This window comes from Aspergillus pseudonomiae (genome assembly GCF_009193645.1).
Source record: "Aspergillus pseudonomiae strain CBS 119388 unplaced genomic scaffold BDV37scaffold_9, whole genome shotgun sequence".
Taxonomy (NCBI): Eukaryota; Fungi; Ascomycota; class Eurotiomycetes; order Eurotiales; family Aspergillaceae; genus Aspergillus; species Aspergillus pseudonomiae.
The window spans coordinates 375,947-401,073 of record NW_022476001.1 but is presented as its reverse complement, the minus strand read 5'-3'; the positions used below and the strand labels follow the sequence as shown (position 1 = coordinate 401,073).

The 25,127-nt window shown below is 48.8% G+C and overlaps 11 protein-coding genes across 11 annotated transcripts; 4 read left to right on the top strand and 7 right to left on the bottom strand.

Annotated features, from left to right (window-relative positions):
- The first annotated feature begins 114 nt into the window (after window positions 1–114).
- Window positions 115–2,062, top strand: BDV37DRAFT_223524 (proteasome regulatory particle lid subunit RPN5). The gene is made up of 5 exons (XM_032080214.1): window positions 115–341; window positions 396–452; window positions 512–748; window positions 804–1,292; window positions 1,347–2,062. Exons 1-5 carry the CDS (start codon window positions 258–260, stop codon window positions 1,944–1,946), a joined length of 1,467 nt encoding a protein of 488 aa, XP_031945166.1. The 5' UTR covers window positions 115–257; the 3' UTR covers window positions 1,947–2,062.
- Window positions 1,763–3,162, bottom strand: BDV37DRAFT_223533 (alpha/beta hydrolase). The gene has a single exon (XM_032080215.1). It carries the CDS (start codon window positions 3,024–3,026, stop codon window positions 2,178–2,180), a length of 849 nt encoding a protein of 282 aa, XP_031945165.1. The 5' UTR covers window positions 3,027–3,162; the 3' UTR covers window positions 1,763–2,177.
- Window positions 3,163–4,001: 839 nt separating this feature from the next.
- BDV37DRAFT_240214 (uncharacterized protein) lies at window positions 4,002–4,755 on the top strand. The gene is made up of 2 exons (XM_032081052.1): window positions 4,002–4,131; window positions 4,256–4,755. Exons 1-2 carry the CDS (start codon window positions 4,076–4,078, stop codon window positions 4,551–4,553), a joined length of 354 nt encoding a protein of 117 aa, XP_031945164.1. The 5' UTR covers window positions 4,002–4,075; the 3' UTR covers window positions 4,554–4,755.
- A 659-nt stretch (window positions 4,756–5,414) lies between these two features.
- On the bottom strand, window positions 5,415–6,697 carry BDV37DRAFT_240213 (40S ribosomal protein eS27). The gene is made up of 3 exons (XM_032081051.1): window positions 6,598–6,697; window positions 6,359–6,421; window positions 5,415–6,279 (listed from the first exon to the last, which is right to left on the bottom strand). The coding sequence occupies exons 1-3, from the start codon at window positions 6,598–6,600 to the stop codon at window positions 6,097–6,099; spliced, it is 249 nt and encodes an 82-aa protein (XP_031945163.1). The 5' UTR covers window positions 6,601–6,697; the 3' UTR covers window positions 5,415–6,096.
- A 283-nt stretch (window positions 6,698–6,980) lies between these two features.
- BDV37DRAFT_240208 (aminoalcoholphosphotransferase) lies at window positions 6,981–9,273 on the bottom strand. Its single transcript, XM_032081050.1, has 7 exons — window positions 8,806–9,273; window positions 8,732–8,741; window positions 8,517–8,674; window positions 8,413–8,459; window positions 8,259–8,354; window positions 7,544–8,208; window positions 6,981–7,489 (listed from the first exon to the last, which is right to left on the bottom strand). Exons 1-7 carry the CDS (start codon window positions 8,943–8,945, stop codon window positions 7,367–7,369), a joined length of 1,239 nt encoding a protein of 412 aa, XP_031945162.1. The 5' UTR covers window positions 8,946–9,273; the 3' UTR covers window positions 6,981–7,366.
- A 62-nt stretch (window positions 9,274–9,335) lies between these two features.
- Window positions 9,336–10,218, bottom strand: BDV37DRAFT_223486 (uncharacterized protein). Its single transcript, XM_032080213.1, has one exon. It carries the CDS (start codon window positions 9,989–9,991, stop codon window positions 9,542–9,544), a length of 450 nt encoding a protein of 149 aa, XP_031945161.1. The 5' UTR covers window positions 9,992–10,218; the 3' UTR covers window positions 9,336–9,541.
- Window positions 9,336–11,786, bottom strand: BDV37DRAFT_240206 (NIPSNAP family protein). Its single transcript, XM_032081049.1, has 2 exons — window positions 10,589–11,786; window positions 9,336–10,510 (listed from the first exon to the last, which is right to left on the bottom strand). The coding sequence occupies exons 1-2, from the start codon at window positions 11,262–11,264 to the stop codon at window positions 10,026–10,028; spliced, it is 1,161 nt and encodes a 386-aa protein (XP_031945160.1). The 5' UTR covers window positions 11,265–11,786; the 3' UTR covers window positions 9,336–10,025.
- A 734-nt stretch (window positions 11,787–12,520) lies between these two features.
- BDV37DRAFT_297481 (putative pyridoxamine phosphate oxidase) lies at window positions 12,521–15,068 on the top strand (the record flags this gene model as incomplete). The annotated part of the gene is made up of 3 exons (XM_032090337.1): window positions 12,521–12,637; window positions 12,713–13,310; window positions 13,858–15,068. The coding sequence occupies 3 exons, from the start codon at window positions 12,521–12,523 to the stop codon at window positions 14,727–14,729; spliced, it is 1,587 nt and encodes a 528-aa protein (XP_031945159.1). The 3' UTR covers window positions 14,730–15,068.
- On the bottom strand, window positions 14,602–16,534 carry rho3 (Rho family GTPase RHO3). The gene is made up of 8 exons (XM_032081048.1): window positions 16,183–16,534; window positions 16,074–16,124; window positions 15,999–16,016; window positions 15,919–15,935; window positions 15,849–15,863; window positions 15,675–15,796; window positions 15,417–15,618; window positions 14,602–15,355 (listed from the first exon to the last, which is right to left on the bottom strand). Exons 1-8 carry the CDS (start codon window positions 16,230–16,232, stop codon window positions 15,237–15,239), a joined length of 594 nt encoding a protein of 197 aa, XP_031945158.1. The 5' UTR covers window positions 16,233–16,534; the 3' UTR covers window positions 14,602–15,236.
- Window positions 16,535–17,516: 982 nt separating this feature from the next.
- Window positions 17,517–19,527, top strand: BDV37DRAFT_240191 (putative COP9 signalosome subunit 2 (CsnB)). Its single transcript, XM_032081047.1, has 4 exons — window positions 17,517–17,772; window positions 17,831–17,989; window positions 18,045–18,105; window positions 18,161–19,527. Exons 1-4 carry the CDS (start codon window positions 17,729–17,731, stop codon window positions 19,415–19,417), a joined length of 1,521 nt encoding a protein of 506 aa, XP_031945157.1. The 5' UTR covers window positions 17,517–17,728; the 3' UTR covers window positions 19,418–19,527.
- A 2,408-nt stretch (window positions 19,528–21,935) lies between these two features.
- BDV37DRAFT_223405 (uncharacterized protein) lies at window positions 21,936–22,293 on the bottom strand. Its single transcript, XM_032080212.1, has one exon. The coding sequence runs from the start codon at window positions 22,255–22,257 to the stop codon at window positions 22,033–22,035; it is 225 nt and encodes a 74-aa protein (XP_031945156.1). The 5' UTR covers window positions 22,258–22,293; the 3' UTR covers window positions 21,936–22,032.
- Between the last annotated feature and the right edge of the window lie 2,834 nt (window positions 22,294–25,127).

Sequence of the window (25,127 nt, the reverse complement as noted above, 5' to 3'; positions counted from 1 at the left end):
CTGATGTTGACCTGGCTGATGCCTTAGTCACCCAACTAGAGTCAATATCACGTGACGTAGAGCTTCGGGCAGCTTGACTGGCAAGTAGACGTCAAGCTCCATGTTCGTTCCCATCCTCAGCCCGTCACTACGCTATCAGTTGCATCTTCTCACCATCTACCTCCCATCCCTCGGTTTCGGAACTCTTAACTCTTCCGTCTTGATACCCTCTATCATAAACTCCGAAAGCGTCAAACTTCGTCATAACATCCGTCATCATGGCTGACGGACTATTGAAGGCGGAGAAGGACTTCTCCAAGGATGCTGACAAGCTAATTCCCGAGGCCGAGGAGATCGCCAAGGTTGGATTTGCTTGATATGGCTATACTGGAGTGTGATGCTGACATGACTGGTAGACCGACGCTCAACGCGCTATTGACAGCCTGCTCGGACTGGAGAAACAAGCAAGACAGGTATGACATATGACAGCCCCTGCTGGATGTTCTGCCATGCTGACAGAGTTCTAACTCAGGCCTCTGATCTCCCAACTACATCCCGTCTTCTCGTCGCTATCGTAACGCTCAGCAAAAACTCCGGCGACTGGAGCCTTCTCAACGACCAAGTCCTTCTTCTCTCCAAGAAGCATGGCCAACTTAAACAAGCCATTACAAAGATGGTGCAAGTGGTAATGGGATTCCTGGATGAGACACCCAACGTGGATGTGAAGTTGTCTGTCATCCAGACCCTCCGGACTGTGACTGAGGGAAAGGTGGGTACCTCGACAGCCTCTGTCTTGTCCAGCTTATGGCTAATACACTGCACAGATCTTTGTCGAAGTCGAAAGAGCCCGCGTCACCCGCATTCTGTCGAATATTAAGAAATCCCAAGGCGATCTCAATGCCGCCGCTGACACCCTCTGCGAACTGCAAGTTGAGACATTCGGATCGATGACCAGAAGAGAGAAGACCGAATTTATCCTGGAACAAGTGGCCCTTTGCATAGAGCGTGGCGACTGGACACAAGCAACTATCCTGAGCCGCAAGATCAATAAGCGTTACTTCAACCGCAAGCCGAAGAAGAGCCCCGAGGAGATCGCGAAGCTCAAGAAGGAAGCCGAGGAGAGGGAGAAGACCCGTGCTCCGGATGAGCCCCCGATGGAAGTTGATGACGATGTAACGGATCTGAAGCTCCGCTACTATGAACAACAAATCATCCTTTCAAACCACGATTACAAGTACCTGGATGTCTGTAAACATTATCGGGAAGTGCTGGATACGGAGTCGGTAGAGAACAACCCAGAGCAGCTGCGAGCAGTAAGTACTCCTGTTTGGCATGATATTGCTTATCTTAAGCTAATGACCACGTAGGTTCTGGCCCGGATTATCTACTACATCATCCTGTCTCCATATGACAACGAACAGTCAGATCTGTTGCACCGTATCCAATCGGACTCTCGAATTTCCATGGTCCCCGTGGAGAACCGGCTTCTGAAGTTTTTCACCATCAGCGAATTGATGCGCTGGCCGGCCATTGGACAGCAATTCGGCCCCCATTTGTGCAATACCGATGTCTTCAGCCCGCAGGCCAGCCAGTCTGCAGACGACCAATCATTCAAGAGGTGGCAAGATCTTCGGAAGCGGGTTATTGAACACAATGTCCGCGTCGTGGCCAAATATTACACGCGGATCCAGATGGGCCGGTTGACCCAGCTTTTGGACTTGACTGAGGAAGAGACGGAGAAGTATATCAGTGAACTGGTCACATCGAAGACAATCTATGCGAAGATCGACCGTCCCGCGCGGCTGATCAACTTCGCCAAGCCGCGCGATGCTGATGACGTGTTGAACGAATGGAGTAGCGACATGAAGAGCCTCTTGGGGCTCTTGGAGCGCATTGATCACTTGATCACCAAGGAAGAGATGATGGCCCGTATCCTCCCCACTCGGGAGAAGGGCAAGGCCCGTTAAGCGGGTTGGTTTAGAAAGTGGTCAGCGATTATGCAATGGCGCTGGTTTCACGGCGTGTAAAATTACGAGACACTATCTAGAAATGGATTAATGCTTTTGCATGCTATATACATGATGCTGCGCCGGCGATTGCCATGCCATTTCCCCAAGCTAATCGTATATCATCAGACAATCTCCATGGGCGTCTATAGAGGAAGACAAAGCAAAACACTCTAAGTCTAGATCTATAATCTAAAAGGGCAAGTCCATATCATTCACATCCTCCTCTTCGGCATCCTTCTTGTTACCACCCTCCAACTGCTCCCTAATAAACCGCACCGCAGCATCCAAATACGGCCTCTGACTCGGCAAGAAATGACCACCTGGATGCCAAACAACCTTCCCCTCCTTCTCCGGATCTCCCGCACAAGCCTCCACCAGCGCCTTGCTCCTCGACTCCTCCACAACCGCATCCAACGACCCCAAGACATGCAAAATCGGCGTCTGCAACGCCGGACTCTCGTAAAACCCACGATACCGGGCGCCAGGCGAGCGGAACCCACTATAACACAGCGCAAACTTGAAAGGCGGGTGACTCAAGCCCTCAAACGCCTTCGGAAACGGCACCCCCGAGACAACCGCATCAGCCTCGGCCTTCCCCTCCGACGCAACACTGGCATCCAAAAACCTCTCGAACGCCTCCTTCCGGCCCGGCTCGAGCAACGAAACCACCATGGCGGCCATGGCGGCACCCTGCGAGAACCCGATCACGCCGTCGAAGGGGCCCTCCTCGGACATGACTTTTGCGACGGCCGCAAGCCCGTCCTCGAGCCCCAGGTATTCGGGCGGCGACGCAGTGTTGGAGCGCCGGAACCAGCCGTAGGCTTCGAGGGGCTCGGCGGGGGTTTCTTGCGTGGGCTCATAGCCGGGGATGTCGGCCGGGTTGAGGCGCAGGGGACCCGTCGGGTAGGTGGCTGTGACGTCGTGTAGGGGGAAGGCTTTCGTGAGGTGCTTGATTAGGGCGCGGCTTTTGGCGTGGAAGAGCGGCCCGGATTGCGTGTAGCCGTGTAGCATGAGGAGTTTGAGGGGTTGTTTGGACATTTTGGCTTGTTTTTGGTAGGTTTTGGTTCCCCTTCTCTCTTTTGGTTATTTGTCGGAATGGGTTGAGGAGGGTTCGGATTGGAGGGGCTGTTGGAGGATTCGTTGGGATGATGAGATGATCTGATCGGGGAATGAGTATGGTTTAGTTTGATGGATTGTATCGTAGAATCGATAAGATAAGAAGGCGGGAAAGGGTGGCATTATTTTCCCCCTCCATGGTATGTATAGAAACAGACCAGTTTGGCACTGCATTGCAGGACGTGGGAATCAATTGGAGTTTCATCCTAGCTAGTGTATTTTTCTCCGAGTACATGGAATACTAGATCAGTTCAGTGATTCTTGATACCCTGTCCCGAAGGCACATACTTGCATGTATGTGATTGTAGGTATACACCTACATCAGAATCATGCACTGTGGGAGTATACAGCATGGGAGGACCTATAACAAGCCAACACGTCCACCAGATCATGTAAGTATGAATACTGCATCTGCATGCACAAACTCCTCCCTGTGACACTGCACTTTTAGGTCCCTGGGGAAGGTGGCTCAAAATACCCGAGGCTGAATATTGCGAAACAACAAGACCGAAAGTACTACACAGAATACATGGGTGGCCCTGGCACTCCTTTTCCTTGGCAAGTTTCAGGCATTACTATAGGTCGCCATGCGAGGTGTATACTCAAGAGAGACACGAGTATTATTCTGTGTTCCTGAACTTCCAGAAACAATTGCACTCAGCCCAGGGTGTGTGTATACATAAATACCTACCTGCACGTTAAGCATGATGTCGAAACTCAGAAACAAAGAACCATACCCCGTACCCCTCTAAAAAGTGAGTCCAACTTGGACTGGTTCCATTCCTTATTTCCTGAAGAACGCATTCAGGTACCAATCAGGCGATAAGATAAGCCACCAAGTGGAGAAAAGAAGTTGAACCCCTCTTTAAATTTAAAATCTACATCAACAAAGACATCCATCTATACCAAATCCCATCATCACTATTATCGAAGTATCCCTATCAGAACAATAAACCCGAAAACCACCCAGAATGGCCGACGCAAACAAGATCCAGACCCTCGACACCCGCATGAGCGAGCTCCTGGCGTACGTTCTTATACCAATACCAATCACTCGTTTCTTTACCTCTCTACCATACGTCAAACCCCAAAGAAACAAAAACAATAGTAAACACAACCAACATGAACTAACCAAGAACCATCTCAAACAGAGCCATCGAATCCCACCCAATGATGACCGGCAGCCAACCCCACCCAACGGGTTTCTACATCCATGACTTCATCCGCAACACCCACAACAAACTGAGGAGCATCGACGCCCAGAAGCTCCAGTCGGCAGACCCCGCCACCGTCAAAGAGTTCCAGGATATCCGCGGCCGCAATGTTCTTTCTGAGCAGCTGATCGAGGGCAGCGGGCCCATGGCACAGATGATGCTCATGATGGGGGGAGGTTCACTGGACTTTGGGGATTCTATCAAGCAGAAGGCCCAGGCGGTTAATGCTGTCTAAAGCTTGGACATGTTTTGGTTTGTTTGGAATTGTGGTGCGTGTATGAGATAGGATCTAGTTGGAATTGAAACTAGGGCTTGGTTGTGAAAGCGACTGAATGGCCATGGTTGACTTCGTTTCGGGGTTGTCGATGTGTACAAGTTTTTTATAGAGTATTAAAGAATACTATAATGTACCGGCATACAAAGCTAACTTAACACGAGGGAAATTCCATGCTTCTCGAATAGTAGAGAGACAAGGAACACTGGCAGCAACGGTGATGACAATACAAGTATTGATCCTGTCGCTTAACGCTACCTCCTTACCTAAATAGTCCTCCTCAGTCTAGAGAGGTTGGCTTTAAATTAAGGCCTCTACGAGCGTCCAATTAATTCCCAGGGCTTGCACCACATGGGAGAGAACCTGGAGGATTTGCTGGCTACGTCTGGATTAGTTCAATGTTAGTGTGAACGGGACGTGGGAATATTAAACTAGTCGATATTCTCCTTATGAAAATCAGGTAACGTCCGAATGTCGAGCGGAATTTAGAAATAGACCACCGGCGCGGGTATATTGCATATTCTAGATTCTTCAATTAAAGGATATTGAGACCGGGAATTGAAGATAGAGGGGGTTATAGGAAGCGCGTATCTACGCAGTAATTAGAAGTACATGTTTAAAAAGGCTCCACTGTGGAGCAGCCAACTCTCTATACTACAGAGGATGAAGACGCCTAGGACGGATGTGGCCTAAATAGTACTCCACCGTCCAAAGCAATGTACGGCAGTGGCTGCGTTCATCTACTCTACAGTGGGACCAGGTACTTACGGGGATCATCTCTACAGGGGTACTACAAGGGTACTACAAGGGCAATCCACGGGATAATCTGGAACATGAATACAATTGCATAGCATCGAGGGATGTACACGGCTTGAACGTCCGGATCAGATAGGCTAGCCTACAACAGGACCGTATTTCTACATCCTGCCAGCACCAAGCGCTATCTGCCGGACTGGATCCAAGTTTCACCCGTAGTCACATCCGCCGTCCTAGCAATGCCAGCAACCAGTTATTCATCTTCGTCATAGGGGAGGAATGTACACTCAAATCCCTTGACATCCGAATACGTGAATCAACCGGCAACGCTCATGCAGATATGCCCCATGGTGGGATCCACCCGTCATATCCTTCCATGACGGGAAAGGTGTCGGGAGAAGATCATGTCGTACGGATCCCACAGCATAAAACAAGAATAAAAGCAAACAACGTTTCGATAGTAGTCAAAAAAGAGGCAAAGGTTGATATAGTATGGACCGATCATTGCCAGATATCCGGAACTCCCTCCATGTACGCTTTTTGGTGGAAACTTGGTATAGAAATGGCTGCGCCTGCTTGGGTACTTCTCATTTCCCTTCGAACCTTTGTATTTTTTGAGGGGTTTTCTCGCAAGGGGGCGAGGACTCCATCTTCTATCTGAGTTTTGCTCAAAGAAAAGATTAGATTAATCCATCGAAAAACGCCACATGTCTTTCATCATCGCTCCAGCCTGGTTGCGCCGTGACATCTACTTTCTGCGGAAAGAGCAGCCCTCAGTGAGACGGGCCTTGCCACCGGTGGGCTGGCAGAGGACGGTCGAGCAGCCGGCGCAGACGACGACGGTCTGGGCGTGGGAGAAAACGGTGGTGATGGTGAAGCAGCCGGGGCACTTGACGTCCATGAAGAAGGAGCGGGGAGCAGGCACAAGTTGCTATAACGTCGGGAGGGTACCAGTCAGCCATCCAAACCCACCAACTCTGTCGGTTCCCAGAATTGGTGTCTTATCATACCTTGAGCTTGTGCTTGCGGGCCTCGGCCTGAGGCGTAGGGTTGAGAAGGTCGACCGCGAGAACCTGTCGGGGGAGAAAAATTCTGGTTAGCAGCGTGGCCTTGGATGATTTCGATGGGAGCGGGCTTCGGGAGGCGACGGCGATGGCGAGCACGAGATGCAGAGTCGCACTCCTTATCTTTGCTTATGTCGAAGGGATGTCCGCGAGGTAATGGGTGGGCAAAACGGGGTAGAACCTACCATCTTGACGAGACTAAAAGTCGATCAGCGATAAAAGTTGAATGGTGCGCTGATGGAGATGGCCTGCTTGAAGGGTGAGGAACGAAGAAGGTGGTCTCGTGGAGAGGGCAAACTCTGAAGGGAATTCACTGCTCCCGTTCAACCCACTGGCCCTTTCTGGGAAAATAGGGCTCAAGCCCTCGCTAACACTACTTCTTTGAGGAGTCTTGGCGGCTCCGGCAGCTTTACCCCGTACCGTTTCGAATCTCCCCCAATCAACGGCCGCCATTCTGCTTACCTCACGGCGTTCAAGGTTCCCAAAGGTCCTTTCCCGAATGGACTCTTCCAGAGCCATCGCATTGTTGCCGTCGTCATTACTCTCCCTGCTATCCCCCGCGGTACTTTGTACCGTCCCTTCGTCCCATGGATCCTTGACCCGATATGGCAACCAGGCATTCGACATTCTGCCCCAAGATCACGTTACAACATTAAGGTAGTATTGTTCTATCAACCTAATCAAACATTTAGACATCACATGTGACGCAAAGGTTTCCAGCCCATATGCATCGCAGGATGAATGGCCCGACATCTTTGTTTCAGTTTTATACAGCATGACCCCCAATTCAGAAAGCCAACCCAACGCTCCAATGCCTTGACCCGAAACATGAATCCAGCAAACTTAAAATCGGAAAGAAACTCTCATCTGTGTATGACACACTCACCATGGGAAGCTGAGAGGCGGCAGTCTTCGCATAGTTGATATGCACTTGAAATCTTGGCACTCTATCTCTCAGCTCATCTTCTTCTCAACTGCATCCACTTGTCCATTCGCGGTTTGCTTCTCCACATAGGGGTGCTTGATAGTAAGGCACCAGATGTCGATATAGTCACATATCGTGGTGATGATGTCGTGCTGTGGTCTGATGAGTCTCGAGTCGAGGAACATGTGGGGGCAAGAGGGACTTACGATGAAGCTTCCATAAACACCAATCGCCAGACCGAGACACGCGTATACGAATGCAATCTGACCGTCTCCGCCGCCAAGTACGCTAGGCCACAGACCGAGAATGGAGCCAGCGCTGTCAAGAACAGCAAGAGCAAGGGGGCAAAGAAGTACATTAAAGTAAGGGAAACTGGTCTTGACCAGGTGTGCAGTGATCATCCTGCCCACCGCGTATGCGTTGACCAGACCCACGTAAAGGGCAAATGGGACCATGTAGTTCTCCAAGATAGTCGGTTGAAGATAGAGATAGGCCGGCACGAACGCCCACACCGCAACAAGGGGAAGGAGACCAAATAGTGGTGCAATGGGGTCCTGTCCACGTTCTCTCCGAATTTGCATGACATGCACGATACTCGATCCAGTGGCGAAGAAGAGCACAATCGCGCCGTAGACCAGATACCACTGCGTAAAAGGCATGTCGTACAGCTGCTCCGGGATGGCATCCAACTTTGGAACACCGACGGTCTCCAGCATTGACTGATGCCAGAAACTACCTCCTCCCATGTAAGCCGTGAGGCCAAAGACCAGACAAAGTGTCAGGACACCCTCCACGGGGCCAGAGATAATGCCGAGGGTAAGCACTTGGGTGTAGTATTCATCCCAGGTCTGAACATAGAATGTCATGGTTGCTATTTCACGTTAGCCTCTTGACTACTACCTGGCACAGAGTACGACGTACATCCCCAAAGGGTCACAACAGTAGCCCATGACTGGCCAAAGTTCATTGCTGCACAGAAGATCAACACTCCCAAAGCGGTGTTGCACGCATCAACGCCTGTCGGTTGAAAGATGAATTAGTGCCGGGTTGCCATCCAAGGGTAGGTTTGCCTCACTGTGGTCAAACAACTCGCCCAGAGGACCGCTTTGCTTAGTTCTCCGTCTGTTATGACCGGATTAGCGTTGTGCAACTATCAAGAGACGGGCAGAGAGGTCGTACGCTTGAATACCGTCTACGCCGTCAAATGTCTGGTACAAGAACAATCCCACGGCGCAGCTGGCATAAACCCAAGATGGGCAGTCTTGGTCTAGAGTAGGGTTGTACCATAGTATCGTGAGGAAGTTGATTACCACAAAGAAGAAACCAGTTAAGGTGATCTACCAGTCTTCGGTTAATTCCCGTTCTTGCCATGAGTCGGAGAATTAAAGACTTACGGCGTTAGGACTAAGGCAAGCAGGCTGTTAGCCAGGCCGGATACCGGTGGGAATGAAGAAGCGTCACTACTCACGCCATGCTCATGGGGAAACATTTGATCACGATATTGTTATAGAATGGTTTCAGGACATATCGGCTTATTAGCGAGTGGTCGACGCCCGCATAGCGGTATTCCCGCAATTTGGGCAGCTGATGCTGCCGGATGTACACCATGTTGCGTTGGTCTTGTTCTCCAGGGAGAAACTCTTCTTGTCCGTCCGGCTACGAAGAGAACGGTGGGAAGAAATATTTTTGCTTGGGGCCTTGGGGCTTTACAAAGATAGCGGTGAAATTAAGGACAGTAAGGCAAGGTGTCACTCCGAAAGGGGGAAAGAACAGGACTAGAGACAAGGGAAAGTCTGGGAGTAGGTGTTGGGCTGTCGAAAAGATCCAAGGATAGAAAAGGAAGCCAAAGACAAAAGGAAGAAGCGAAATACGAACGAGACGAAAGAAAAACAGGATACGCGCAGCTCTTGTTGATTGATGTTCCCTTTTAGTACTAAATTTTTAGCAGGCATTAATTACTTTCTTTTTTTTTCTGCCGGTCAAAAACCGCTGTTGCAGAAATGCCGCGCGGGGAGTCGCAAAGGAATCCGCATCGAATTACGAGAGTCGTCAGAATTGAAGTTTGGTGGAGAAATTCTGCCGGCTTCCTCAACCCACGTGTGTCCTCTCATTCGCTGGATGTATTTTTGTTGGGAGGACCGGGTCATCTCCCAAGACCACGGTGCATTCGCACAGATGGTTGTCACTTGCCTGATCGTCGTCCATCATTTGCAGAGAAAAGAGGGGTAGAGAAAGCATGCTAGTAGCAACCCGAGGCAGCATATGAATCCATCGGGAAAGAAGTAATGTGATACACGTAAACTTGGAGAAAAGACCAGTGGAACGATGTTCCCGAATCCATTTCTAAATACAATGATAAACGAAATGACGATAATGCTAGTGCGGATTGGATACACTAAGAGCCCTATGGCTGCTTTAGTTGAAATTCGATAGTGGATAGTGGAGCGACCAAGCTTTCCGTACTCCGTAAATAATGCCTGAAACTTGGAGCAACCGTTACATTCTTCCCCCAGAGATCGGCGGACTCTGTTCTCCAAGCCATACAGTGTATTTGCGCCCCATTGATCTTGGTTCATCCACAACCTTGATACTCGGTTTCCTTCGGTAGAGTACTCGCCGTGGACTGGGCGCTTCCCGAAGACCTTGCCTATCATCGCATATCGACCTGGACTATGGAGTACAATGCATTTAGCCAACGGGGCTCCATGGCATAGGAATCAGAATCCGGCTCTGCATGCTTTGGATGAGAGGGACAGTCTTGTGCACCGTCTCTGCCCATCCCTCGATACCCCATGACTGCTCCCGGCAAATCTTGCGTTCTTCAAGATTCGCAAATTGCCACAGGTGGTGCACAGTGTTCAAGTCGCCAATTTGAACAAACCAGGCGCCAACCCCCTCCATGACTTCGCGGCGAGCCCTGAGGCCTGTTCTCCAGTGCGATTCCCACTCCAAAAGGTTACCGGGGTGAAGAGTGTAGGATCGGAGTTCAAAAAGACCGCCTAGTCGTCGGGGTGGGGTCGTTGGCCAGAACGAGAATTCTTGCATCAGTGACGTCTTCTTGCTCTTGATCAAGCTCTTCAGCTTGCGGTCAAATTCAGGAAACTCCGGATGACGGGAGATGTTGTGAAGGGATGCGTGATAGCCCTCATACCGTTGGTATTCCCAGATATGGACTGCAAAGCTAGTGTTAGCACTCTGACTCCACAGATATGGCAAGGGGTCAGGAAAGGATCAAGTTTGATTGGAGATACCAAAGGTGTCATTATCCCCCACTTGCGTCCGCCAGCTTCCCACCAGATTCACCCTGTTTTCCTCAGTGCCGGCCATGCGGGGGTACCACTGCCCTACCAAGTCAACATATTCGTCTACTCTATCGGGCTTGACCTCGTGGAAGACGATCGAGTGAACGTATTTGCCGCGAGCGAGGACTTGGGAGAACGAGCGTTCGATATCCTTGTCAAGTTGCTGGCCTTCCTTCGTTCCGTAGATGAGCGAAGACAACGGACCGCGCTTAGGCGATTGATTGGCTTCTTGCTGTTGTTCCTCTCCTAGAATACGGTGGGTAGAAAGTGAGCCCAATGCCTTATTATCAAGAACTTGGGCAGCGTCAAAGACAGCAGGGCTATAGTTACTGCTCGCATTGCTCGCACCCGGAGCAGTGGGAGCGGTAGCGTACTCACGGAAGCGATCACGGGACACAGGGGATGATGAGGCAGAAGTAGAGGCATCGACAGACTGACTCTCTTGCTGTTCTTTTCTTTTGCGAGCCACCTCCAAATTCTCGCGGAACTCCTTCTGACGCGCAACAAATTCCTCGGCTGAGGTGGGGGTAATGTCGCGAATGGATGGAGCGCGGTAGGCAGTAGCAGAGGAGCTCAAAGGCCGGACCAGCGAGGACACCGGTCGGAAAATGCGTTGTGCGAGCATGCTTGTTATTCGTATACAAACAAAATACCGTGCAGACGAGATAAAAAAAAATGCTAAGACAAATGCTTCTGACAGAACAGAAAAAAAGGGCAACTTTCAAAACAGGACAACCACAACAGTTGGTTGGCAGCGACGCAAGTTGACAACAGCGAGGTGACAACGAGTAGGCACGCTATGAAGAGGATACAAGAGGGGATTTAAGAGAGGGGGACAATGTGGAAGCACAGACGAAGGACAGGGGTAAGGTTGCTGTCGACACGCGATGGCTTGCCGAACGGTTAAAAGGGAGGTGTTGCAGGAGTTACACTCGAATCAAATGAGAGCAGTTAGTTTGTTCGTCAGCGATGATCAGGCGGAGAAGAGTAAATCCAGACAATGGCTGCCGGATACTGCCCACAGATCGTGACAAGTTGCAGAGTTAGTAAATTAAGTGACACACGGATTGCAGAAGATGGAAGAGCTGATAGGATGGGAGGTGGAAGAAGGTCGAAGGCGAAAGCTGGGGAAACAGCTTGAGTGCGGGGAAGAAGTCTTGACTCTGGCAGTCACGACACCCAATACTACTAGTAGTACTTAGTAGTACAGCCACGCTTGCGGATTGGGCTGCTTGGAGGAGCAACGCCACCAATTGCAATCACTACCTACTTAGAAACGTATGAACCAGCTGCAATTGAACAATAAGTCCGACATTATCGGTCGCTCATACACAACGGACATGTTCTGTAATTTGCTACGTTCTCGCCGATCTGCAATGCGGTTTGCTCCATAACTTAGGTTATTATGACGAAAACGACGCTTATCCTCCTCCACGTCTATTGATCTCAAACATGACGAGACAACTGTCCAGCTCATCTTTTCCTAATATTGGGGGCAAACTAAGCCACCTAGGATCTGCAGGAGTATGTCTACATGGAGCAAGGGGATAATTACAAGTACCAAGTACTATTACCACGGACTTCCAAATACTACTACGTAGCATTACTGCCCATAAAGAGCTCAAATACCCGATGACGTCGAAGGGAAAGCAACCGCCGCTAAATGGTCCGAGCTTGATCCGAGCCGAAGCGGACTAGTGTTTCCGGCTCAATGCGGTTACGACCGTCGAATCCCCGCCACAGCTTCACGGGAACAACGCTTCGCTTTTCCCTCTCGTTAGCGGCTCAGCCTGTATCGACAGCTAAGATCGACGATCGGAACCTTTGTGTGAACATTGTACAACATTATATGACTAGTATCGTATACGCTGCGCAGACACCATGACGGATACTTTGAACCCTCCCCTCTCATATGAGGCATCAGCCACGACAACCCATCCACATGTGGCCACCACGCTGCCCCAAGAGGTCATCGCATGCTTGAAGAATTCACGATTTGTAGGTTTCCGCTCTACAAATTGATTTGGATTGGTCTTTGGTAATTTTATGAAGACAATGACTTACTGTCGCTAGCTTCACCTGGCAACATGTGACGGTCTGACCCCTCATGTCTCTCTCATGTCCTATACCTACCTGCCCTCGACGCCTTACGACCAGTATCCAACGATTATCATGACTACAAATCCTTCCTCTCGCAAGACCAATCATCTTCTGACCAATCCGCATGTTTCCCTGCTTGTCCACGATTGGGTGTCACACCGTCCGCCCACTCGTGCACCCAACCCCGGAGGTCAGCGCGACGGATCCCCGCCTCCCGCCGCAACCCGTTCGTCCTTGGCCAGTCTCCTGTTGAACCTGAACACGAGCGCACTATCAAGTATCTCTACTACCATCGCCGGTTCGGCCCGTGTGCTGGAGCCTGGTTCTGAGGAGGAGGCTTGGTGCAAAGAGCAGCATCTGGAGAACAACACTTTCGAGGAGGAAATGGGGCTCTTTGGCCAGCAGCAGCCGCAACAACCCGGCCAACGGAGGCCCAGCATCGCTATCGACGATGACGTCCGGGTGGTCACCGTCCGGGTACGTGAGGGTCGAATTGCAGACTGGAAAGGAGGCGTACGGGACTGGCAGGTTGTCCTGGAAGATGAAGGCCAATCTGCGCCGTTGGTCAATGGTACTTTGGAGTCGCAATAGCTGTAGTTTCTCATCTCGCGATGGAGTTTCATTTTCCTTTGGCAGTATAACAGGAAATTTTATCGAGTGACTGACGGTCGTGCATTACGATTGACGTGCATTAAAACCCTTCTTTTCCCGCATGTGTATAATATGACAATATCACTGCGATATCTAAGGCGATGACTCTAGCATTCCCCAGCTTGATAACTACATGGCCGGAGTTAAGATCATGCCTGGCCGTCCAACCCCTACAGACCTCGCAATGCGTAGTACAAGGACCAAAAGAAAAAGTACCTATCAAACATCACACAACACCTACCATAAAGTATTCAAAACAACACTCACCTTCAAACCCCCGTCCTTAAACCGATCACCAGTAACGGTCGACATCATCGATCACATGATCACATCCCAATACTACTAGTACATACGGAGTACTCCGCACCCCATACAATCAGGCCCTACCAGCAATATCCATCAACCTCCAAATCCAGCACCACCACGACCCCAAGCCGGTCAAAAAGCCCTCAATCGCACGCAACCAGAACATGCGCCCCTAATTAAAACACACCACACCACCGAAAACCTCACCAAAATGCGTCTCGCCCACCTGCACATCCCAGACATAACGTCCTTCACACGGGTCTCCAACCTACAACAAACCCTCACAACGCGACTCCTCGCCCACAAAAAGCTCACTCCCAAAGAATCCCTGCCGACCACAAACCCCCCGGACCCAACCATCATAACCTTCACTCCGAACCCGGTCTACACAACAGGCCGCCGCGACCTCCCACCCTCCAACACAAGCCCCACAGCAGCGCTCTCGCTCCCGCCGCCGCTCGAGCCGATCCGCTCGCTCCTCACCTCCGCCAACGGCGCAGAGTACCACCCCACGCTGCGCGGCGGGCAAACGACATACCATGGCCCCGGGCAGATGGTAGCCTACACGATCCTCGACCTGCGGCGGTTGGGACTCACGCCGAGGTGCCATATCCGGGTGCTGGAGAATAGTGTTGTGGATGTGTTGCGCGGGTACGGGATCCGGGGATTGATTACGGAGGATCCGGGGGTGTGGGTGCCGCCGGTGGGCGGGGAGGGAGTGCCGAAGAAGGTCACGGCGGTTGGGGTGCATCTGCGGCGGAATATCAGTAGTTATGGGATTGGGTTTAATGTGACGGAGGAGCCGATGTGGTGGTTTAAGCAGATTGTGGCGTGTGGGCTGGAGGGGAGGGAGGCGACGAGTTTGGAAGGGCAGGGGGTGTCTGGGGTTGAGATTGGGGAGGTTGCGGAGCGGTTTGTAAGTGCGTTTGTGGAGAGGATAAATCAGGATTTTGCTTGTGGTGAAGGTGCGAAGGGGGAGAAGATTGAGGGGGTGTATAGAGTTACGGAGGAGGATGTGCTTGGGGTGGATTAGGTGGTTGGTTGGCGGGTTTGTATAGATACTAGCTTCGGAGCTGTGTAGATTATGCTATGCAGCTGGAATCCAAAATTAGAGTCATGAATTGGTAGATAGTACACATCTGCAGGTCTAGCAATAGTAATAAATAGAGCTGATTCTCCTGGTCTTCTGCCATTGACCCAGAAACATGATACCCGGCAGTAGAAAGATTCAGTTGAGTAAAGCGTGATTGCCGGAGTCCATTCCAAGCTGGGTCAGTTCGTCTTTTCCAGAATATTAAGCGTACATAATTAGGAAAGAAGATGCAGCAAAGTATATATAAAGAAGAGAAAAAAGTAAATAGCCACACAAATAGGCTGAAGAGCTGACATCATAATAAAGATCAGTTGCACTCGGTTTGGGACGTTTGCAGCTCGTCGTGGATAGTCCCAAAGGGCGCAACGGATAAGAAACAAATCAAAGGGTATACGAACAAACGATAGAAACCGTCAAAGAAGCTAAGAGTTGCAACGGGAGAACCGTTTACAGGATGACACATCCTTCCTTGGAAGCATTCGATCCCGAGACTTTCACTTCAAGGGCAACCTTGGCTGCTTCATAAAAAGTCTCCATGATGCCGCGATTCTGAACGGCAGAGCATTCTGTCATTGGATGGTTAATAAGACTCATTCTCCCAGATCGCATGGCATCAACGTTACTTACCCAAGTACTTCACAGCGCCGATCGCCTTCGCCTTCTCTAGACCTTGCTCGTACGTGATAGCGTTCGGGTTGGTATTCTCGAATTCATCTTTTCTCAAGTCACACTTGAGCGCTGTGAGAACCATCTTAACACCGGGGCAGTTCTCCGTAATCTCCTCGACCCATTTGGATGCGACGTTCTCGAACGAATCCGCGCTGTCAACCTACATTCGACCATTTAGTCGATATCCACCGATACTAGGGCGCAAGGGTTCCTCACGCTGAAACAAAGCATAATCACATGTGTATCCTCGTACGATAGCGCACGCAATCGGTCAAATTCCTCCTGGCCAGCGGTATCCCAGAGCGACAATTCCATGTGTACATTGTCGACGAAAATATCTAGGGAGTTATGAATATACGAATTGGACATAGAAGGGGCGAAGGCGATTACCGTGGACATAGTTTTCTAGAGAGATCATGGTTAGCCAACGCAAACGATTAGGAAGGGGCTAAGTACGTACCAAAAACAGTCGGCTCACTGAGCGGGTAGTAAGGTCAATATCGCAGCGTGCATAACCATGGGAAAGAGCGTGTATCTTACTATACTGTTGGGAAGAACCTATGCACCAAGGATTAGTGGACCTCGTAAAGAGAACGGGCGGGAGAAGTTTATTACCCTCTTGTGAACACGTTCAAGGCCGAAGTCTTGCCACAAGCACCGTCACCTCTAATCCAGTGGTTAGAAATCTGTCCTCCGGGTGGTGAAAGTCCTGGATTTTACTAACAGCAGCACCATCTTCCGACGGACAACTGTCTGACGCCCGCACAAACCCATCGTGGAAGGATCGTATTCAAGAATTTGGTACGGTATGCGCGAGGAGTAGCGAGAAGGGAGGAAGGGATGCGATCAATTAGGTCTGGGTCGGGACAGACGTATATATCTAGAATATATAAGAGAAATATGGGGCAAATAATAATTTTTGCACTTCAGTGATAAGCAAATGAGGAGTTTGTGACACTGGTGGTGAGGGAAGCAAAGCCACCGGTCATGGGCCGTGCAGACGATGTCATCGGACCTTGAAAGGGTCGGCGAATGAGACGATCCTCATCTGCCAAGGACTGAGGTCTAATTTCGCCTCACCGGGGTGCCTGAATCTCACGAAGTGTTCAGTACTCATAATATATGCCACACCCTGGATATCAAAACTATGTTGCAATCTTGTTGTTGGTGGGATCTCAGTGGTTGTGATATCCGCATGTGCTCCATGTATGGGGTTTTGTCTTCTGGTACCTGCTTGCACAAGCTTCAAACTAAATAATGGCTTTGTCTTACTTATTGGTCTTTTCTTTACACCATATTTTTTATTTGCTTCGCTACATTGCATATATATTCCAATGATGAGTTCTACGCTACTCAACTAGCATTTACATATCCATATCAGAATAGAAACAAAGAGGTTCAACGTTTAACGCAATTACTTTCTAGACTTCAATGCCGTCATCAAGCTGCGGTGTGCTCAGTCGATACCGCGTCTCCACTGTCTTAACTTGAGGTTATAAATTTAGAAAACATAGCCTACCACCATGATAGCACTTTCCAATGACGAATAAATCACAGGTTAGCTGATGGATCACGGGCAATCCTTCTACATTGCAATTATTTTAAGGCAGTGACACAGCGTTTGTTCAAATTTCCCTGTCATATCTCAACAACTATATATAAATATCCAGCCTGTAAATATTCGATAGCATACTATACTGCAACATGAATTGTAATCCACATCACCGGTCCATTCTAGATTTTGGCAATTGATGACGCTTCTCTGTCGTCTGTGATATGTATTACAGCGATATGGATATATATTACTTTCATATACGTATCGACGTATGTTGTGCGACATCGACCCTCTCCTGTTTCATGTAGATGTTTGGCCAGTTCAGACGAAAACAGGAGTAGTAGCCTATAGGTTATCAATCAGGCCTAGATAACCAAAGCAACGAGGCACTGCAAATAGTTCCAGATCAATTCCTGATCAAGAAAGATTGAAAAGTACGGTCGGACCCATCGACCTTGGACTAAGTCAGTGGTAGCGCGGGGAACGGAAGAAAGAAGGTGGTTGACAACCCCGGCCTCCGATAGGCTGCCAGCAAGCTCCATTTGTCTCTCACACTCTCTTCGACGCCTATTATCTACCTCAAACAACAACAATAACTGAACGACTTTCACGTGTACCCTTACGAAATCCCCTGGCCTCCACCTAAAATTCATATTACCGATAGACAAGAAATACCCGAAACTACGAAAATAGAGCTTCACAAAGCTACCCCAAAATGTCTGACGATGATGACTTCATGCAAGATTCTGGCGACGAAGAGTGCGTATCTCCCGCCTGATACGGGGGGCCGTGGGAACGTATGATTAACTCCTGCTAGTTATGACTTTGAGTACGAAGATGCGGACGACGACGAGTCGGGTGACATCGGGATCGAGAATAAATACTACAACGCCAAACAAATGAAGATAGATAACCCGGAGGAAGCGATCGATGAGTTCCTGGAGGTACCGGCTCTGGAGCAGGAGAAAGGCGATTGGTAACTATAACTTGCAGTTATCGGGTTGGCTGGACAGGCCGCTGATGATATGAAGGGGTTTTAAAGGTCTCAAGCAAGCGATAAAATTGGAATTCAAACTCGGACGATACAGCGATGTAGGTCTTTCTTGAGCGCCCTCCATGTGTCTGGATGTCTTGCTGATTGGTCTAGGCGGTTGAACATTACAGAGAACTCCTTACCTACGTCAAGTCGGCCGTCACACGAAACTATTCCGAAAAGTCTATCAACAACATGCTGGATTACATCGAGAAGGGCTCGGACGACGACAAGGCTTATCAGTGTATGGAAGAGTTCTATTCGTTGACGCTACATTCGTTCCAGAACACAAATAACGAGCGTCTGTGGCTGAAGACCAATATTAAACTGGCCCGCCTATGGCTAGAACGCAAGGAGTACGGTCAACTGAGCAAGAAGGTGCGGGAGTTGCATCGGGCATGCCAGCGGGAAGATGGGTCGGATGATCCCAGCAAAGGAACGTACTTACTGGAACTATACGCACTGGAAATCCAAATGTATGCCGAGACGAAGAACAATAAGCGACTCAAAGCCCTGTATCAGCGCGCCCTCCGTGTGCGGTCGGCGGTCCCGCATCCTAAGATCATGGGCATTATCCGGGAATGTGGAGGGAAGATGCATATGAGCGAGGAAAACTGGGAAGAGGCGCAGAGCGATTTCTTTGAGTCGTTCCGGAACTACGACGAGGCGGGTTCGATGCAACGTATCCAGGTGCTCAAATATCTGGTGCTAACCACCATGCTGATGAAATCCGACATCAACCCGTTCTATTCGCAAGAGACCAAGCCCTACAAGAGCGACCCGCGCATCTCGGCCATGACCGATCTCGTCGATGCCTTCCAGCGGGACGATATCCACGCGTACGAGGCGGTCCTGAGCAAGAATCCAGATGTCCTGGCCGATCCTTTCATCGCAGAGAACATCGACGAGGTCAGCCGAAACATGCGGACGAAGGCCGTCCTCAAGCTGATCGCACCCTACACGCGGTTTACGCTGGCCTTCATCTCCAAGCACATTAAAATCTCGATCCCGGAGGTCCAGGACATTTTGAGTTTCCTGATCCTAGACAAGAAGCTGAACGCCAAAATTGACCAAGAAAATGGAACGGTTGTCGTGGAAAGCACTAGTGACGTGGATCGACTACGATCCCTCGAGGAGTGGAACGCATCGCTTCGGACCCTTTGGCGGGCCACCTTAAATGACGGGGAAGGGTTCAGGACGGACGAAACGTCTCAGCTCCACGGGTTGAGAGGCGGACCCCTCTTCCAATCGGGATTTAGCGATGAAGCACCATCTGCAGCGAGTTTACGTACTGCGCGCCGATTACGGGCTGGATGGAAGGGTAAAGGCTCAGGACACGGGCCCAGGGTTACAGGTGCAGGCGGATATTAGGTGTGTGATGTAGCAGTAGTAGTCCGTGGGCGTGGAAGGAAGTAGACAAGCAGACGTAATCCTAGTTTGCTGCAGAGTTTAATAATGAAAAGGAATATACAAAGAGGAAACAATCAATGAATGAATGAATGAATGAATGAGCCAATCCACAAACCGCCCCCATCAAACTAGTTGACACTACAACAATCAAAGCATACAGACATACATACATGCACTTGCCAACACAAAGGCCAGCAAAAGCCAAAATAGAACGAAACCCCAAAGGAAAGTTAAAAAATAAAAAAAAAAATAAAAAAAAGCGAACCAGGCACCAAAGGACACGCAAAAGAAGAAAGGGTACAAAAAAAATTCTGCAAGATGCATACACTAAAAGGACCAAAAGTCAGGAGGACCCAGTTTCATCGCTCATCAATCCTTTATCATCATCCATAGCTATGCAGGCTGCGTCTGCGTCGCGGTTCAATGATAGGACCAGAACACCGTAAGGAAAGCAGTTGACGGTCCCATGGTCCACCTAATGAGAGGGGGATCCACAGAGACAACATCCGCTGTGGGGACCCGGATTCCCACCTTTCGCTTGGGGTTGAAATGCTGGGTACGTGTATGCAGAGGGGGGGGGGGGGGAAATAAACAAAAAAGGGAAAACAGGCAGGTAAGAGACTTTGCAGATGTATGGAGATGTAGTGTTCGGTTTGTTCTTCTGTTTCCTTATGCATGGACCAGGAATCAGATCCAGGAATGGATATTGTCTTACGAAGCCTGGAGGTATACTCGGTGTATAGCAGACCACTGGGGTCACATCAAGATTGATATCGGAGAAGATAATAACTAGTGACAAGTCGGATTTCCACCGGGTGTCAGCAGCTCTGATCAAAAGTTAGATATGGTGGAATGGAGACACGGGTCGTACCGACATAGTTAACTAAACGCCTTGCGTGAACTAAATGGCTAATGGGGCCAGTCAATGATTCAGCGAAGAAACCACAACGACAGGGATGCTACAGAACGATTTAATATAAAAATAGGCGATCAACCGGCAGAAGTGGGAACAATTATTGGATGTAAATGGTGTGGTGGGGAGGGGCAAAACATCTGCTTCTCTCTCTCTTATGATAATTATTGCTAAACTGGAAGGATCATGTCCACCATTGTCGCAACATAGGAGTGCAGGTAGTAATAATTCATACAATTATAGGGCACTGCGGCCGAGTGGAGTTGATAGTAGAAAATTGCGTGTGTGCGTTCGTTAATTTCATTGTTTTCTTTTTCTCCCTCGCCTTGCCAAGAGGGAACAGAACCTGGTTACTGGAGTACTTTCAACAAATTGGCCGCCTGCCATCGAATAATACTAGTTTGCCCCACTGAAGGTTGGGCTATCGTGTTAGGAGGGAAACGGAGAAGTCCCGTGGGCCTTCTTGTTTTTCCCTTTTTTTTTTACCTTCTTTTCTCTATGCTTTTCATTGTTCGTTCCCGAGGCGCTTAGAACAACTTGGGTTGGGGGGGGGTTTTTTTTTGATTAGTGGATACAGGCACGGTGACGATAACGTTAGCTTATGATGTGGATATACATGATACATGCTCGGTAGACCTGGAGTTTGTTTGCTTCCTGGAGTCCATCAGCTACTAGAAGCTAGTAGTCAATGGGGTCCCTGCGTGTGCGATAGTGGTGCTATTGGACGGAAGCTATCACTTAACGTTTGGTGATGAGGTATGTTACTTACGTGTCGTTTAGGTACCGACTCAGTGTCAGAGTAGGTTCTGATAGGCGTCAATGTCAGGTACCTACCATTGGAGGGATCCTTGGCCTGTAATCGGTCACATCATAATAGCACTAGTTATACCGAATCTTCATCCTTGTCTGGACGGTTAAGGCACCGAGGAATCTCCGGGGTTTGCATCCACCCACTTTGGACCTTAACTCTCTTGATTTAAGTACCTGGATTATGGATGTTGAGCTGCTCATCTTGGCCCGTTACCCATAGGTCACGAAAAATGAACCATATAGAAGTGGCGACATTCAGTAAGCCTCCTTGATCTAAACCGTAGATAATTGGAATATGACTGCGACTGTGATCACATCCAATCTCTAAGTACAGGGGTGACTTTCTTGCTGTGGGTGTCGTTCGTGCATTTGCCTAGGTTGTATTTGATTTTCTGTTGGCCGTGTTTCAAACTGTTTGTCTGTGTATATTGACTAGGTGGGGAAAAGGAAAAGCAGTATTCCAGCACACTGGGATTGGGATTGACAGCCGGAACTCCGAGCTCCAGTCCGATGGATATCTCTCTGTGGGTAGTTGATTGGGCTGGACAGTTGTAAAACAGAAATCATCCCGGCATTCAGGTACCCGAGGAGTATGTGCAACGGGGCGGGATGTAACCAAAAGGGAGAAACTGAGAGAGACAGAGAGGCAACCGCTAGCATGCGACCCAGGGTAGGTACCTAAGGTACCTAGGTAGTGAGTATAAGAAGCTCACGGACGAATACCAAATCACAAATCCGTCCGGAAGGGCAATGGCTTCGGAGCGACAGCCGAGGTAGCATATGCAAGCCTGCTTCTAGTTGGATCGAAAATCATCCTGGACGGTGCGAAGTTGAGCATGAGGATTGGCAAACCCTAGACGCATACAGAAGAGAAGAGGAGAATGGTAAAAAAAAAAACAAAACAAAACAAAAAAAGAGCGAATTTTCGCTCCAACCTGACGGGTTGGAGAAGCTGGTAGCCGAGGGCATGGGTGTGCCGGCCAGATGGGCCAGCGGGCGTCAGGCGGTTCATTCCACTGACCAGGATTGCTCGCGGTGGTGGTCTGATCTCACTTAGGTATCTTACCCAGTGGCTCATAGTATTTGAGTTATAGCGCCGCAGCTTATAGGGTGGTAGGGTACAATCTATAGGTGATTGAGGATGTCTATCCGCATAATCACGATCCTAGCGTGATCATCGTAACGTTGCTTCTTTGAGGCACTGACAACGTAATACGATCATTGGAGGCCTTATAGAGTAGCTCAACATTAACTTGACGCTGGGAATGGGTCTGGAATCCTGGATCGATCATCGAATACAACCGTGAATGGGACACTGGAATAGGGATGCGCCCACTGGAAAGAGCCCCCATCGGGCTGGTTAAGATAATCCATTATTTTCTCCTAAAGCGGGACACGCAAAGTTACCCGGAATCTTTAGCCAGTGAGCAAGTATCACTTACTCCGCACTCGTATGCTGCATGCAAGACGGCAAGTAACAGGGACCGACGAAAGGATTTTAGATTAGAATCGATTGCTGAAGTGTAACCCCCCCTTGGGTCGTCGTCTCTAATACTATTCGGAGTTAGCAAAGACCCAGTTCGTACTCCTCTTCCGAAGGCAGGACGGTGTATGGCGCTGAACTAGTGAGCTTGTTAGAGCGAATCTCAAGTTCTCAACAGCGGCGTTAGTTTCCGCTTAGTGTCGCTCCACCCAGCGTTTGTCATCCATGCCGGGACATGTGGCCGCTTTCCACTGCATGGAGATCGAGGACGTTGCATTCAGATCGGGTGAGTCCTCGTTATGTCCCTTCTTTGTGTCTATCGAATACGGGGATTACATGTTGCCCGCCTGAGTTTCTATGGTTGAGTTCTGCACAGACAGTTGCGATCTGAGCCCTCGGCTTAATCCCGTGGAGATGTTGAGATGCAGGTCGACAAGACCAAGGAACGAGGAATTCAAAAGCAGAAAAGGAAAACTAAAATTAAAAATCAAAAATCAAAAATAAAAAAAAGGAAGGGATTTTGAGCAAGACTGTCCTGGAGACGCACTACTACCACCACTATCACCGAAGATCTCACAGCCCCCAATCGAACAAACACCGTTCGGCATTTGCATTGGATCGAATGGGACCGGATGGTCGTTCCGAATTCTGGCTATTGTTTCATACCACTATATCCAACAGAAGAAAGCGTATGAAGCTATTTGCCATCTCACTTGGTTTGGGCACCTTCTTGAGTTATAACCATGGGGGAAAATGCCAATAGTCGAAGAACCGCACGTTGGTATCAAGTTCATGATCCACTTCTGCGAAATATCACCGGTGATGTCGGGTAAGTCTGGAAGTCACCGTAACTAGTGTTTCTCCGTCCAATCATGGAGCAGCGGCATATTGTCAGTGCCAGTAGTATCGGGGTTCTTCCTGACAAGACGGCAGTAAGGTAGTTTGATCGTCTGTACGAAGGACAGACCTCATACTGATGGATAGGTAGGATAATCGACTAATAGATAGACGAGGGAAAGTTCAGTAATATCAGGGTCCTGAAAGAGGCAGAGACACCGAGGGGAGGGAAAGGAAGAAAGTAAAAAAATATATATACTCTGTATGTATACTAGTAATAATAAAAAATAAATAAATAAAAAGATAAAACAAAGTAGCTTCTGGATGGATCGTCATTTGAGGATCCATACAAGTTCAAACCAACCACTTAACCGGTTGTTCCGCTGCATTTGCTACGCTAACTGACGTCCACCACCTCACCTCCATTCATGATCATTGATCATTACTCTCTTGATTAACCCTATTAGACTGGTGGTTATCAGTAAGTTGAGTTCTCTTCTTGGTATATCACGCTCAGTTTTTTAATTTTTTTAATTACGAGATCTTAGATTTTTTTTTTTTACAAAATTATATACTATAACTACTTGTTCTAATTCTTAGTCTGTTGTTTTTATCACCCATCGGCTGCAGATTCTCATTATTGACATTTGAACCAGGGCCGAATTTCATTAGTTTCTACTTCATGTGCAGGTCATTTCATTTTCCTTTTTTCCCTTTTTTTTTTTTTTTTTTTCCTACCCTTCTCTCGTTTTCCCTCCCCACCCACAAACTCCATTCCCGCATCGTCCTATGACAGCCCCGTCGTAAGTAAGTCCACTGACCGTATTTCTTTTATTGGTTTGTGTGCTATTCAATTTGCCCATAATTTCTTATTTTTCTTAACCCTCTGATCGGCTACACTCCATGGATTACCTTCTTTTAAGGCTTCTGACTGGAGCAAGCCGTGACTAGTGGTATGTTTTCTACCAACAAGACCCTATTAGTTTCACCACTAGCTATTCCAGTACTAAAGAAATCAAAACCCCGCGCTGTCCACCGATCCTCAATCAACCACGAAGAAGCTTCTCCCCACGAATGTGTTGGTGATATTAAATTCCCTTATTAAACCCAGATCGTCGTCCGACCCTATCCCATTTTCTCCTCGCTAGGTTCCTCGGATCCCTGTCGTCTTTCCATCTTATTCCCGTTAATATCTACTATTTTTCTTTGAACATCATCGATCTCACCCACCGCCTCCCCCTTTGACAAGGGCAATAAAAGTATCCTCCATCGCATCATTTCCTGCTACTGCTGCTACTTCATTTTACATATTCGCATACACACCTCAGGCACGTGTATGCACAGTTGTCGTAAACGAGACGTCAGAAGGTCTGAGCCCATTTTCTTTCTTCCTTTTTGATTAAACATTGTTACTATACTTTTCATTCTTATCTTAATTGTTCTTTTGTGACGATGATAAATCAGGCTGCCACGTCCTCCCCTCGTTTACTCTTGATTTTTTATGCCTTTTAGAATGTTTTTTTGTGTTTGATCCTCTTCCACCCACTTTTCTGCGTTGATATAGAGTTATTAATTACCCACCTTTACAAAAACCAAAACAAAAAAAAAAAAAAAAAAAAAAAAAAAAA

Excerpts from the sequence above, each read along its gene's own strand:
- BDV37DRAFT_223405 (XM_032080212.1), bottom strand. The coding sequence starts at position 22,257 with ATGAGCCACTGGGTAAGATACCTAAGTGAGATCAGACCACCACCGCGA.
- BDV37DRAFT_240214 (XM_032081052.1), top strand. The coding sequence starts at position 4,076 with ATGGCCGACGCAAACAAGATCCAGACCCTCGACACCCGCATGAGCGAG. Across the intron at positions 4,132-4,255 it reads CGCATGAGCGAGCTCCTGGC|AGCCATCGAATCCCACCCAA; the intron begins GTACGTTCTTAT and ends CATCTCAAACAG.
- BDV37DRAFT_240208 (XM_032081050.1), bottom strand. The coding sequence starts at position 8,945 with ATGGTGTACATCCGGCAGCATCAGCTGCCCAAATTGCGGGAATACCGC. Across the intron at positions 8,460-8,516 it reads GGCGTAGACGGTATTCAAGC|ACGGAGAACTAAGCAAAGCG; the intron begins GTACGACCTCTC and ends CGGTCATAACAG. Across the intron at positions 8,209-8,258 it reads TGTTGTGACCCTTTGGGGAT|CAACCATGACATTCTATGTT; the intron begins GTACGTCGTACT and ends AACGTGAAATAG.
- rho3 (XM_032081048.1), bottom strand. The coding sequence starts at position 16,232 with ATGGGTTTGTGCGGGCGTCAGACAGTTGTCCGTCGGAAGATGGTGCTG. Across the intron at positions 15,619-15,674 it reads TGATTATGCTTTGTTTCAGC|GTTGACAGCGCGGATTCGTT; the intron begins GTGAGGAACCCT and ends GGTCGAATGTAG. Across the intron at positions 15,356-15,416 it reads CGGCGCTGTGAAGTACTTGG|AATGCTCTGCCGTTCAGAAT; the intron begins GTAAGTAACGTT and ends ATCCAATGACAG.
- BDV37DRAFT_240206 (XM_032081049.1), bottom strand. The coding sequence starts at position 11,264 with ATGCTCGCACAACGCATTTTCCGACCGGTGTCCTCGCTGGTCCGGCCT. Across the intron at positions 10,511-10,588 it reads GGGGGATAATGACACCTTTG|TCCATATCTGGGAATACCAA; the intron begins GTATCTCCAATC and ends CTAGCTTTGCAG.
- BDV37DRAFT_223533 (XM_032080215.1), bottom strand. The coding sequence starts at position 3,026 with ATGTCCAAACAACCCCTCAAACTCCTCATGCTACACGGCTACACGCAA.
- BDV37DRAFT_240191 (XM_032081047.1), top strand. The coding sequence starts at position 17,729 with ATGTCTGACGATGATGACTTCATGCAAGATTCTGGCGACGAAGA. Across the intron at positions 17,773-17,830 it reads CAAGATTCTGGCGACGAAGA|TTATGACTTTGAGTACGAAG; the intron begins GTGCGTATCTCC and ends AACTCCTGCTAG. Across the intron at positions 17,990-18,044 it reads GAGCAGGAGAAAGGCGATTG|GGGTTTTAAAGGTCTCAAGC; the intron begins GTAACTATAACT and ends GATGATATGAAG.
- BDV37DRAFT_223486 (XM_032080213.1), bottom strand. The coding sequence starts at position 9,991 with ATGATAGGCAAGGTCTTCGGGAAGCGCCCAGTCCACGGCGAGTACTCT.
- BDV37DRAFT_240213 (XM_032081051.1), bottom strand. Across the intron at positions 6,280-6,358 it reads CCCGCAAGCACAAGCTCAAG|CAACTTGTGCCTGCTCCCCG; the intron begins GTATGATAAGAC and ends CCGACGTTATAG.
- BDV37DRAFT_223524 (XM_032080214.1), top strand. The coding sequence starts at position 258 with ATGGCTGACGGACTATTGAAGGCGGAGAAGGACTTCTCCAAGGATGCT. Across the intron at positions 453-511 it reads TGGAGAAACAAGCAAGACAG|GCCTCTGATCTCCCAACTAC; the intron begins GTATGACATATG and ends GTTCTAACTCAG. Across the intron at positions 749-803 it reads GGACTGTGACTGAGGGAAAG|ATCTTTGTCGAAGTCGAAAG; the intron begins GTGGGTACCTCG and ends TACACTGCACAG.